Source organism: Nansenia antarctica, assembly GCF_963989245.1.
Source record: "Nansenia antarctica genome assembly, chromosome: 6".
In the NCBI taxonomy this organism is placed as follows: Eukaryota; Metazoa; Chordata; class Actinopteri; order Argentiniformes; family Microstomatidae; genus Nansenia; species Nansenia antarctica.
The window spans coordinates 60,222,743-60,237,335 of NC_137676.1; the positions used below are offsets into that span (position 1 = coordinate 60,222,743).

A 14,593-nucleotide genomic window follows, 5' to 3' on the forward strand; every position below is an offset into this window, starting at 1 on the left:
CAAAACAAGCATCTAAAAAGGTCCAGGGTCAGAGTTTCTGAACTCAAACCAAACCTAACTACCTCATCTGTATAAATTATTGATATGTATTTTGTGTGTTTCATAACAGCTGTGTTACTGTGTGTGTGTGTGCGTGCGTGCGTGCGTGCGTGCGTGTGTGTGTGTGTGTGCGTGTGTGTGTGTGTGTGTGTGTGTGTGTGTGTGTGTGTGTGTGTGTGTGTGCGCGCGTATGCATGTGTGTGCGTGTGTGTTTTGTGTGAAAAAGGGACAACATCATTGACAAAGTGATGGAGCGCTATTCTCACAGCAGGAGGAAGCAGGAGGACAATTTCAAAAAAGTTCAGGTGAAACATGAAAATAAACACACTCAAAAGCAGACCCTAAATCTAAAATGTCAAATACCACACATGATTAAAGTTCAAGGGGTCATATCCGTTTTACCTCTAAAAGAATGGGAAACAAAACCATGTTGAAGTGGAAGTGTGCTTCAAAGCAAAACTGACAATGGAAACATATTTACTTCTTTATGCTATTAGTGGAAGATGGGTCATGGTCATGTGTGATTACAACACAGTGGGTATTTCTCTCCTCAAGACTCCCTTAGTGTCCTGCCTCTGTCATCACAGTCTTGTTCTCTTTGGACTGCAAGAACTTCAATAAGATAAGTACAGCATCATGGCTCAAATACCCAATGTGACAAACTCTTATGAGCATACACTGCTGCCCTCTGGTGGTCAGAGTGGGATTGATGTAACCAGCAGGGCTCAAACTGGGGATCTCTCCGCTGGATGACCTAAGATTCTACCATTAGGACATCCATTTGGACTGGCAGGGCTACTCATCACGAGAGCTACACTGCCACTACACACTACACCATGCACACTACACACTACACCCTGCACACTGCACACAAGGGAGAGGGGACATCTGTACATCCAACAACTCAGGGAAAACACACCACTGTCCAACTGCATGTGTGTAGGCTTGATCTTAGTGGAACATCAAAACCTTTGAGTTTGAGTGTATGAAGCTTGATCTGTGTAACAATGCATCATGACATGTTGATCTATCATCTTTGAGCCTTTGGTGTTCAGTGTGATCTCCCTGAGACTAGTTTACACAGTAAATACAGTGTGCATTGAACTACAGTACATCTACATTCCTATGTCTAACATTAATCTGGTTATGAATGAAGTATCTATAATCATCATCATCAATATCATCATCTTCATGGTAAATGCCCTCCAGAGACTCTTCTCTTACCCCATGGCTTCAACATCCCCAGAGAGACTAATTGTGACTACTCCTGGTGTTTCTGGACACCTCTCGGAAATGAGAAAGACGTCAAATTCGTCTTTAAAGTTTTTTGTTTTTTTTTCAGATTTTCGTTTTTTTAGCTAACATTCAACTCGAAGATGTGAAGTACCCACTCGTTATTTTTCCGAACAGTTTTACGTTCATTAAATAAGTGTAATCTATAACACAATGACTTCGTTTCTTGTTGTTTGATGGGGATTCATTATCTTTGATGGGGATTTTCTGTGCTTAGTGATTTCCGGTGTAGCAACTTTCAAATACTCATGTCGTCTTCAATTTGTTTCCGATTTCAATGTATGATGCATCATTTGAAAGCTTACAATCTGTAGTTTAAGCACATGTAAAAAACTGAAAAATGATTTCGCCTACAGGTAGCCCTTTTCATTGGGCTGTGTCACAATTTTAGAGGCAGTGGTCCCCTCCTCTCTCTCCCCAGAGAGACTCATTTTAGAGCCAGGGGTCTCCTCCACTCTCTCCTTAAAGGACCTCTTGCTGTAAACCTGAACAATGAACACACGCAGCACATTAAAGGAGACCAAAGTTAAAAACTGTGAAGTGAGAAACTACAGCATAGGAAAGGGACATGAAAGTATGCTGATACTGTATATACAGTATCTCTCTCTCCTGAAGCTAACAAGGGATATTTACAATGTCTCTCTATAACCCTAAAAGTTAACTTTGATCACACAAGCCCATTTTTACAAAAAAAAGACATACAGTAAACCAACTAATTGACCCTTCATAGAGGAGTGTATTCAACAGTATTCTGTCAGTCTTATAGCTCTGCTGATTGGTCAATAGTGACCTTTGTAAAGACTGTTGACTAGTCTAGACACAGTCATTATTATCTATTATTATCTAGGGCCTCATGTAGTTGAACCTACTAGATCACAGTCAGCTGGACAAAATCAGGTTGAGGCTTTCTTAACAGGCTGGTCACATACAGTTGGCTACTGTAGTATGTTAGGGCTACATCATTTTGTGAGATGATACAAAGGCACGCAAGTTTATTCAAATCATATTAAACAGTGAAAAACTATTAAAAACACCAACTTACGGTTATGATCTGTCTCCCACATCAGTGCTCAGCTCTCTGTCTTGCTCCTCACTGATACAGCTCTCCCCTGTATGAACTAGTCTGTCCACATTGTATCACCTCATTGTGTCTGTCTGTCTGTCTGTATGTATGTATGTATGTATGTATGTATGTATGTATGTATGTATGTATGTATGTATGTATGTATGTATGTATGTATGTATGTATGTATGTATGTATGTCTGAGACACATGACAGGCTGACAGCTATCACACTTAATGTGTCACCATGGGAGGGGTGGGGCAAGATATTTCTCATCCAATGAAATGATTGTGTGTGAAAACACAGGTGGTTCAAACACAGATACAACCCCCCAAAATAAATAAACGTTTGCCAGTCATAAATTCTCATTTCAACATCTTTTTAATGACGTTTTTTTCTTCTCCAAGTATTTGGTCATTTAAACATTTAAAAGAATTGAGTATACATGATCGCAACAATAAAGAACTTATAGGGATAGGAGGATGGAACTAGAATACTTTGCACATATCAGAGACCCTCTGGAGCTCTTCCTGGTTCACTGCTTCTCAGGAGGCTGTGTCTCTGGTCGTCGTGGTAACGTTGTGTGTCGTCACAGGGTGACCAGTTCTGGTCGCCGTGGTAACGCTGCGTTGACACCAGAGTCTCCCAGACGGGGGGGGGGGCGAGGTGTCTAAGGTCATGACACCTCGGAGACTTGGAACCTCAGAGTGAAAGGTAACCGAGGCTTCCCATTGGTGGATTCTGACACCCTCTGAGTCAGAAACTCGGGTATCATCTTTGTACAACGAGTTTCCAAATGAGACATTTCAAAGTGGTAATTCAGACACACGTCGTGAACGCACCATGAGTGTTCCTCCAACAGTCTGTGTCTCCTGGCAACAACTCTCTCCAGTTACAACATCCAGGAATTCTGGAAAAGGCAAAAAATAACAATCATTTCAGTCCCAAGCCAGGTACATCCTGGAGGGGGCAGGGTAGAGAGGATATTTTAGTTTTCTTGTTGTTGTTGTTGTTGTTGTTGTTTTTGCAGTAGAGTGTTCTAGAAGCAGTAAGAACAGTAAGTGGAAGTCATGCCAGTGTCACGAACAGTCCCATCATCCCTAGGGAGGGAAAGGGGGGGCTTCAGGGTTGCTCCCATCTCCTCCACCTCGATCAGTCCCTCCGTACATCCATCAGACGCCTGCGATGGAGGTCAGTTTGTCTGTCTGTGCGTCTGTGTGTCTGTCTGTCTCTCTAGGTCTGTCTGTCTGTCAGTCTGCCTGTTTGTCTGTCTGTCTCTCTGTGTGTGTGTGTGTGTGTGTGTCTGTCTGTGTGTCTGTCTGCCTGTGTGTCTGTCTCGCTACCTATCTGTCTGCCTGTCAGTCTGTCTGTCTGTCTGTCTGCCTGACTCTGTCTGTCAGTCTGTCTGTCTGTCTCTGTCTGTCTGTATGCGTGTCTCTCTGTCAGTCTGTCTGTCTGTCTGTCTCTCTCTGTCCATCTGTTTGTCTCTCTGCCTGTGTCTGCCTATCTGTCTGTCTGTCTGTCTGTCTGTCTGTCTGTCTGTCAGACGCTAGTGATGGAGGCCAGGGTCGGGGGCTTGGTCAGCTTGTCCTTCTGCGCGGAAGCAGGGGGTTGTGGGTTAGCGCGGAAGTTGAAGGGCGGGCCGACGCTGGTCAGGTGACCGGGGATCATGTGACGGGGGCTCAGGATTGCAGAGTTCTGACGTCTGTTATTCTCCGTCATGATGCTGGAGGTGTTGGAGGCAAGGCTCTCACGAGTCCTGGGGGAGGGGGAGGGGTTGGAGGGAGGAGGGTGAGAGGAGGGGAGGGAGGAGGGGAGGGAGGAGGGTGAGAGGAGGGGAGGGAGGAGGGGAGGGGTGGGAGAAGGGGAGGGTGGGAGGAGAGGGTGGAGGAGAGGGGTGGGTGGAGGAGAGGGGTTGGTGGGAGAGGTAGGAGGGGAGGAGAGGGTTCAAACTGTTAACTTTTAAAAAGCAGTTAGTCTGCCTTTAAGAACAGTTTTTTTTGTAAATAACAATACGTGTACAATACACAATGTCAACTTATCTTCTCTTACCTAATGCAGACATTTTAATTTTTTCAGTAATGGTTAAGCACATCCATATCGGATGATGACATAATGGTTACCCTATTTTCAGGGCTGACAGAAAGGGTAGAGGGGGGCAGGGGGGTAATATCAACACAGCTAATATAAAAAAAGAGACGACCATTTTTGACAAATGTAAATGTACTCTGTGGGACTGTAAATGTAAATGTACTCTGACATTATACTAACAGACACCATCAGTACACAGCCAGTGGAGGTTTTGCACAGGGTGTTAGTGATCCCTGTACTAATAAAGGCATTAGACATGTAGGAATACAACAAACAAGGTCACGCTCATCAACAAAAGGAATTTTCAGAAAAGTTAATGAACATGATTTATATCTAAGTGACCCAGAAAGAGTATCCTCCATTTCTGAGCCTGACTTGGCTCTTGGTGACTCCTCAAATGTTTCTAACTCTGTCACAGATGAACATGCTCCATATAGGCTTCCGGTTGAGACACGGACAAGATGGCAGCATAAAGAAGGCTCTCCCGTTCAATTACGTTCTTAAAGTCCCTCAAAACGCCCTAGCGCCCTCTATTGGCCAGCCGATATCTATCAATATCTACCGCCACTGGAAGCAGACATGTTGAGGCAGAGAACGGAGTAACACGTGTAAGTAAAATATATGTGTGTGGTTACTATCGGTAAATCTAGTATAGCTTTCTAAAATATTCAGTAAAGGAAATATCTTCCCCAACCAGATCCACCGAACCTTGAAAGACCTGTAGCCCCTGAAGTTACACGTCTGCTGCTATTTGCCGAAGGCAACGTCTCGGTGAGTTCTACTGAGATGCTACGGTGTTATTGAAACGTGTATGAAACGTGCTGTGCTGATAAAAAAGAGACTATCAACTTAGTTATCAAGTTAGACTGACTGAAATGATGTGATAACGTCCTAAACGTTAGCATTATCAACCGTTAGCTTGTTAACATTAGCCACGCTATTACCCTCTATTACCCTCTACCCTTAGTAATTGCAGGGTGATGACTGCCTTGTTATGATGATACCCACTGACAGATGGCAACACGACATATTTACAAACACGAAACTGATTAGCTACCGTATCTGACAAGACTGTCCTGTAGTTGTTCATGTGACTGTTGTTCTAGTGTTTTAGTTTGTCTTTCTATGTGTCTAAATAATGTGTCTAGCTAGAATCTGGCTAGCTAACATTAGTGTAAGACAGTCAAGGCTCAGAACATTTTGATCTTTGTGGTTTCTGGTCGGCCACTCCATTTAACGTATTGTAGTCCTTCATTGAAAAACAAGGACACTACACTTACCATCATTTGATAGAGGATGGAAGGAAAATTCTGTGACGTGGTGATTAAAGTCAATGGCATCGACTTCAACGCACACAAGAATATCCTTTGCGGCTGCAGTCCATATTTCCGGTGAGTGTCTTAACTTTGTGGGGATGTGGCCATGATGGATGGCAGGGATTCACTTGGCATGGATCCAAAGGATAATCAGAAGAAAATAGCCAGATCCTACAAGAGCTTACACATTGTTCTTTGTGGCAGCAATGATACATTCTATAAAAGATAGCATGCAACTATTGATTCATAATATTTGTGTACCCCTCTTTATATTGTCATATACTTGCAGAGGGTGTTTATTATATTGCTGTGCTGTATTGAAAAGAGTATTGAGAAAATCTGGTACAGTATATGGATGATTCCTGACCATCATATCTCTCCTCTCTAAACCCTGACCCACAGAGCTCTCTTCACAATTGTCTGGAACAACCTAGAAAAGCGGGTGTACAATATTCCTGGTGTGTCACCGGACATGATGCGTCTCATTATTGAGTATGCCTACACACGCTCTGTGCCTGTCACTGACGAGAATGTGGAGCAGCTTCTGGTGGCTGCAGATCAGTTCTCTGTCATGGGCATTGTGCAAGCCTGCTCTGACTACCTAGAGGCCCAGCTGTGCCCGGAGAACTGCATTGGCATCTGTACGTTTGCAGACTTCTACTCCTGCTATGAGCTGAGGCGCAGGTCCTCTCTCTTCATCCTGCATCACTTTAAGGAGATGGTGCGTAGCTCCGAGGAGTTCCTAGAACTCTCGCTGTGGCAGTTTCGTGACATCATTGAGAAGGACGACCTGAATGTGAAGCAGGAAGATGTAGTGTTTGAGGCCATCCTGTGCTGGATTGGCCATTCTCCTCAAGACCGCGAAGCCCAGATCTCGGTGCTGTTGCCTAAGGTGACTGAAAGTTGGACAACACACGTAACACGTAAATGTTTGATGCATTTCATAAAGGCTGCCGACTGCATTCTGTGTCCATATCTGTCTGTGTCTGTTTGCTTAGGTACGCATGGCCTTGATGACAGCAGACTACTTCATGAACAATGTGAAGAATAATCCACTGGTGAGAGCCAATGATGACTGCAAGCCCATCATCATCAACGCACTGAAGGCCATGTTCAGCTCTGACAGCAGCAACCCTCTGACCCGCCCTCGCCTGCCCTATGCCATCTTACTGGCCATCGGTGGTTGGTGTGGTGGCAGCCTCACCAATGGCATTGAGGCGTATGATGCACGGGCTGACCGATGGGTCAATGTGACTCGAGAGGAGGAGAGAGCACGGGCCTTTCACGGTGCTGCCTACCTCAATGGTTTTGTGTACTGCGTGGGAGGCTTTCACGACGTTGACTACTTCAGTAGTGTGCGCAAGTTCAACCCAGTCACACACACTTGGCACCAAGTGGCACCCATGCACTCACGGAGCTGCTGGGTCAGTGTGGCTGTGCTGGGTGGCTGCATCTACGCCATGGGCGGCTTTGATGGCTATGTGCGACTCAACACTGCTGAGCGCTATGAGCCTGAGACCAACCAGTGGACACTCATCTCACCCATGCATGAGCAGAGAAGTGATGCCAGTGCCACCACACTTTTTGGAAAGGTAAGTGGAATAGGTAAGACTAACTGTACCTGGAACACAACTTGATAACTATTGTACAATGAATCTATTAAAAAGCCAGGATGGATGAATTTACAAGTTGCCTTAACTCTAGGTATACATATGTGGTGGTATGAATCGGAATGAGTGGCTGTGTACAGCAGAGTGCTTCAACCCTGAGACCAACCAATGGACTCTGATCGCCCCCATGAGAAGACGACGTTGTGGGTTGGGGGTCATCGCCTATGGGGAGCAGGTCTATGCGGTGAGACCTACATAAAAATACACAATAAATCTATGCTCAAGTTCTGATATTCTGTTATTGACCCACATTTCTCCTATCCTCTCTTAGGTGGGCGGCTTTGATGGAGCCAACTGTCTGCGACACGCAGAGTGCTACAATCCCCAGACCAACACCTGGCGCGCAGTTCCCGCCATGTTAAACCCACGGAGCAACTTTGGCATCGAGGTGGTGGATGATCTTCTGTTTGTGGTGGGCGGTTCACTGTGGTTCACTGGCACAGATACCTGCAATGTGGAGTGCTACGATGAGAAGACAGATGAGTGGCATGACGCCCATGACATGGGCATCCTCCGCAGTGGCGTTAGCTGCTGTGTGGTGCACGGACTACCCAATGTGCTCGAGTATGCTGCCCCGCGAGATACCCTGCAGAACCCCCGGGAGGAGCTCAAACTGTCCACCTCCAATAGCATCCTTACTGTCTGACACCATATCTACCCCCCATCCCTACATGACCCGGTCCTGCCCACTGCAGTCCATCTGGGCAGAGACAGAAACCATCCAAATAAATCCTTCAAGTGCCCATGGAAATCACATAACATTTCTGTCTTTCTTATTGCTTCTATCAGGCCGGGTGGTACAATAATTTTTCTACAATGAACGTATAAGGGAGGCTTTAATTGAATGCTAGTTTGCAATCATGTCTTAACTTTGCTGGGCAAGCCCATGCCCATTAATGTCCATCAATACGTGTATATCTGACGTCTACATGTAAATACCCTCCAAACAAAAGACGAATGTTATCGTTTGCCTTGAAAGATGCATACACATATTGGGCTACACAACAATCATGTAGATTAGCTATCCATTTCAACCCCACATTCAAGACAGATCAGGCATCAAGGTTATATTTAAAAAGTTACTTTGTTGCCCCCTAGTGGGTATTGAATGCAATATGTCATCTGTACAGTTATGTGCTGCTGAACTATGAGTGCGGATAATGATATTGTCAATGGGACTCCATCTTGGAGGACAGTAACTATCCTGTTTATTTGTTTATATATTGTTAGATGTTGAAATGATTGTCAACCCTGTTGCAGATTACTGGACTGATCTGGCTAATCTGCCAGTGGTCGCTATTGCACCTACATCACAGAATTGACTTGGTGTGGTCAACTTCATTATCTGGCAGCGACTAGATGCCTTTCTTTCCTGACATCTTACCATTTCAATCATGTCCTTTGAGCATTATTGCTTTATGCCCATAGTACGTCAAATCCAATTTGTATGAAAACAAAACAAGCATCTAAAAAGGTCCAGGGTCAGAGTTTCTGAACTCAAACCAAACCTAACTACCTCATCTGTATAAATTCTTGATATGTATTTTGTGTGTTTCATAACAGCTGTGTTACTGTGTGTGTGTGCGTGCGTGTGTGTGCGTGTGTGTGTGTGTGTGTGTGTGTGTGTGTGTGTGTGTGTGTGCGTATGCATGTGTGTGCGTGTGTGTTTTGTGTGAAAAAGGGACAACATCATTGACAAAGTGATGGAGCGCTATTCTCACAGCAGGAGGAAGCAGGAGGACAATTTCAAAAAGTTCAGGTGAAACATGAAAATAAACACACTCAAAAGTGCTTCAAAGCAAAACTGACAATGGAAACATATTTACTTCTTTATGCTATTAGTGGAAGATGGGTCATGGTCATGTGTGATTACAACACAGTGGGTATTTCTCTCCTCAAGACTCCCTTAGTTTCCTGCCTCTGTCATCACAGTCTTGTTCTCTTTGGACTGCAAGAACTTCAATAAGATAAGTACAGCATCATGGCCCAATGTGACGAACTCTTATGTGCATACACTGCTGCCCTCTGGTGGTCAGAGTGGGATTGATGTAACCAGCAGGGCTCAAACTGGGGATCTCTCCGCTGGATGACCTAAGATTCTACCATTAGGACATCCATTTGGACTGGCAGGGCTACTCATCACGAGAGCTACACTGCCACTACACACTACACCATGCACACTACACACTACACCCTGCACACTGCACACAAGGGAGAGGGGACATCTGTACATCCAACAACTCAGGGAAAACACACCACTGTCCAACTGCATGTGTGTAGGCTTGATCTTAGTGGAACATCAAAACCTTTGAGTTTGAGTGTATGAAGCTTGATCTGTGTAACAATGCATCATGACATGTTGATCTATCATCTTTGAGCCTTTGGTGTTCAGTGTGATCTCCCTGAGACTAGTTTACACAGTAAATACAGTGTGCATTGAACTACAGTACATCTACATTCCTATGTCTAACATTAATCTGGTTATGAATGAAGTATCTATAATCATCATCATCAATATCATCATCTTCATGGTAAATGCCCTCCAGAGACTCTTCTCTTACCCCATGGCTTCAACATCCCCAGAGAGACTAATTTTAGAGGCAGTGGTCCCCTCCTCTCTCTCCCCAGAGAGACTCATTTTAGAGCCAGGGGTCTCCTCCACTCTCTCCTCAAAGGACCTCTTGCTGTAAACCTGAACAATGAACACACGCAGCACATTAAAGGAGACCAAAGTTAAAAACTGTGAAGTGAGAAACTACAGCATAGGAAAGGGACATGAAAGTATGCTGATACTGTATATACAGTATCTCTCTCTCCTGAAGCTAACAAGGGATATTTACAATGTCTCTCTATAACCCTAAAAGTTAACTTTGATCACACAAGCCCATTTTTACATAAAAAAGACATACAGTAAACCAACTAATTGACCCTTCATAGAGGAGTGTATTCAACAGTATTCTGTCAGTCTTATAGCTCTGCTGATTGGTCAATAGTGACCTTTGTAAAGACTGTTGACTAGTCTAGACACAGTCATTATTATCTATTATTATCTAGGGCCTCATGTAGTTGAACCTACTAGATCACAGTCAGCTGGACAAAATCAGGTTGAGGCTTTCTTAACAGGCTGGTCACATACAGTTGGCTACTGTAGTATGTTAGGGCTACATCATTTTGTGAGATGATACAAAGGCACGCAAGTTTATTCAAATCATATTAAACAGTGAAAAACTATTAAAAACACCAACTTACGGTTATGATCTGTCTCCCACATCAGTGCTCAGCTCTCTGTCTTGCTCCTCACTGATACAGCTCTCCCCTGTATGAACTAGTCTGTCCACATTGTATCACCTCATTGTGTCTGTCTGTCTGTATGTATGTATGTATGTATGTATGTATGTATGTATGTCAGGGTTTCCGTTAACCGGTAATTACCGGTCTTTGTCCGATAAAATCTGTTGAAGTCCGACATATTTAAACCTCTTCGGTCATATTGTCCGGTGAAAATAACCGCTAAACGCAGTAGCCCATTCGGCGGTAACCCGCCCCATCTGGCAACCCTGTCTCTCAACGGCGCGAGTACCGTAGTTTAGTCAGTTACCGTAATTTAGTTTGATCTAGTCTAAATAAAACCACTGCAGTGACCGGAGTCAAGGTTATTGTTCTGCGTGTTTTGGATGTGCTAGACTAGTGAATGACCACCGAGGGCCGTGAGATGCGGCTAGTAAAGGACGCTAGCGGCCATCTCAACCCCGTTCATTGATTGAGCCTGCCGTGCCCGTTCCAGCCCTGAGTCGGGAGAAGTACTACAGGAGTAGTGCGCTACTATCGACAACCTGGGCTACTGGTACCATTAGATTAGGATTGATTAGATTAGGTTGACAATACCACACTACATTTGAGTTTAGGGATATCAATGTTATATATTTGTGTATGTTTTAACTTTATGTATTAAATGTTATAATTGTTTCACATTTGAGACTTGTCTTCCCCCACTCAGTTATTCAGTCGGTGTCCATCATTTTAGTCTATCTATAGATTCTATAGTGTTAGAGTTTAATTTGTGCCACTAAGGTGAAATAGTCCACGGGTGTGTATCCCCCCCGATACATCCTCCCCATTCTCATACTCCCGAGTCCGAGAAAGTATGATTTGACAGGCAGCTAGACTTAATGCCTTCCCAATCAGGGAGACGTGGTTATAGAAATTACGTTGTTTTATTGATAAAAAGGGTAAAACTGGAAAGAGAATATAAAAAACTTACATTACTGTCGTGAAACTATTTAACACACTTCAGTTAACGTAATGTCCGTTCATTGATCGATCGATGCAGTCCGTTCAAATAGCCATCAAAAGCTAAACTATAGGCATACTTAAAATTACCAATTACATACTCAAATCCCATTAATGCAATTGAAATAAACATCTTAAAGTAGCCTACAGTCGTAATTCAAAGTAGCAAAGGTGACTAGGCTGCCCAGTGTGGCGCGCGTGCAGCCCTGGACATATTATGCCATAGTAGCGCATGCGAATCATGAAAGCCTATATTATTATATAGTTCGCGATCTAATCGTATCGGATGAGAAATGGACATTAAATGGCCTATATAGGCTACACAACAGCTAATCACCGCGACAAACACCTATATTATATTCTAATATGATGACCGGAATTTTTCCCGTTTGTCCGACAAATTGAAATCTTCCCGGACACGTTGACCGGCACCAAATTTTTCTAACGGAAACCCTGATGTATGTACAGTGTTTCCTCTACATGCATTTCATCGTGGCGGTCCGCCACGATGGAATTTCCTCCGCCACCATGCAGATTTCTCAACCCAAAAAAAAAAAAAAAGATTTAGGCCGCTTTTCAGACCTTCACAGCGCTAGACACACCCACAAGCGCGAAGCGACGCGCTTGCAAAACTGTTTTGTGATTCCTCATTTAAATTACGTTGTACCTGTTACAATGACAATAAAGATCATTCATCTTCATCAAGATGAGAGATGGAGCGATCCGCTCACACAGCTGTCCCGCATCCGCTAATCAGCGCAGCACCGAACCGCCGGGCTCGTTGAGCGGATGCGAGGCAGCTGTGCCCGGGACCGGCCACTTCACATAAAGGAAGGAAGGAAGGAAGGAAAGAAAGAAAGCCGTGCACAAACGAGAGCTAAGTCAGACCGGGACGCTGCCAGTATGTGTGAGAGCCGGACTGCCGGCGTGAACATTTGAACCGTGTCATTTTATTTAATGGACCATTTCGTTGTCTGGTACCTGTACTGTAGCAATGACAAATAAAGTCCATTCCATTCCATTCCAGAGAGGGACGGACGGACGGACTACCCTTGTTTTTAATTTACAGGAAAACATTTTATTTTCGAGTTTTGGCTGAAATGACGTCGTTGTTTTGAGCGCGCGTGCGCGTTTCATGCGCGTGCACGCGAAAAAATCGCGCGGTCAGCACTACCCGCCACCATGGTAAAAAATCCTGGAGGAAACACTGTATGTATGTATGTATGTATGTATGTATGTATGTATGTATGTATGTATGTATGTATGTATGTATGTATGTCTGAGACACATGACAGGCTGACAGCTATCACTTAATGTGTCACCATGGGAGGGGTGGGGCAAGATATTTCTCATCCAATGAAATGATTGTGTGTGAAAACACAGGTGGTTCAAACACAGATACAACCCCCAAAAATAAATAAACGTTTGCCAGTCATAAATTCTCATTTCAACATCTTTTTAATGACGTTTTTTTCTTCTCCAAGTATTTGGTCATTTAAACATTTAAAAGAATTGAGTATACATGATCGCAACAATAAAGAACTTATAGGGATAGGAGGATGGAACTAGAATACTTTGCACATATCAGAGACCCTCTGGAGCTCTTCCTGGTTCACTGCTTCTCAGGAGGCTGTGTCTCTGGTCGTCGTGGTAACGTTGTGTGTCGTCACAGGGTGACCAGTTCTGGTCGCCGTGGTAACGCTGCGTTGACACCAGAGTCTCCCAGACGGGGGGGGGGCGAGGTGTCTAAGGTCATGACACCTCGGAGACTTGGAACCTCAGAGTGAAAGGTAACCGAGGCTTCCCATTGGTGGATTCTGACACCCTCTGAGTCAGAAACTCGGGTATCATCTTTGTACAACGAGTTTCCAAATGAGACATTTCAAAGTGGTAATTCAGACACACGTCGTGAACGCACCATGAGTGTTCCTCCAACAGTCTGTGTCTCCTGGCAACAACTCTCTCCAGTTACAACATCCAGGAATTCTGGAAAAGGCAAAAAATAACAATCATTTCAGTCCCAAGCCAGGTACATCCTGGAGGGGGCAGGGTAGAGAGGATATTTTAGTTTTCTTGTTGTTGTTGTTGTTGTTGTTGTTGTTTTTGCAGTAGAGTGTTCTAGAAGCAGTAAGAACAGTAAGTGGAAGTCATGCCAGTGTCACGAACAGTCCCATCATCCCTAGGGAGGGAAAGGGGGGGCTTCAGGGTTGCTCCCATCTCCTCCACCTCGATCAGTCCCTCCGTACATCCATCAGACGCCTGCGATGGAGGTCAGTTTGTCTGTCTGTGCGTCTGTGTGTCTGTCTGTCTCTCTAGGTCTGTCTGTCTGTCTGTCAGTCTGCCTGTTTGTCTGTCTGTCTCTGTGTGTGTGTGTGTGTGTGTGTCTGTCTGTGTGTCTGTCTGCCTGTGTGTCTGTCTCGCTACCTATCTGTCTGCCTGTCAGTCTGTCTGTCTGTCTGTCTGCCTGACTCTGTCTGTCAGTCTGTCTGTCTGTCTCTGTCTGTCTGTATGCGTGTCTCTCTGTCAGTCTGTCTGTCTGTCTGTCTCTCTCTGTCCATCTGTTTGTCTCTCTGCCTGTGTCTGCCTATCTGTCTGTCTGTCTGTCTGTCTGTCTGTCTGTCTGTCTGTCAGACGCTAGTGATGGAGGCCAGGGTCGGGGGCTTGGTCAGCTTGTCCTTCTGCGCGGAAGCAGGGGGTTGTGGGTTAGCGCGGAAGTTGAAGGGCGGGCCGACGCTGGTCAGGTGACCGGGGATCATGTGACGGGGGCTCAGGACTGCAGAGTTCTGACGTCTGTTATTCTCCGTCATGATGCTGGAGGTGTTGGAGGCAAG

The 14,593-nt window shown here is 44.7% G+C and overlaps 1 protein-coding gene across 1 annotated transcript; it reads left to right on the forward strand.

Moving 5' to 3' along the window:
• Positions 1-6,274: 6,274 nt before the first annotated feature.
• LOC308160770 (kelch-like protein 10) lies at positions 6,275-8,118 on the forward strand (the record flags this gene model as incomplete). Its single annotated transcript, XM_080534711.1, has 4 exons — positions 6,275-6,694; positions 6,801-7,394; positions 7,507-7,656; positions 7,744-8,118. 4 exons carry the CDS (start codon positions 6,275-6,277, stop codon positions 8,116-8,118), a joined length of 1,539 nt encoding a protein of 512 aa, XP_080390837.1.
• Between the last annotated feature and the right edge of the window lie 6,475 nt (positions 8,119-14,593).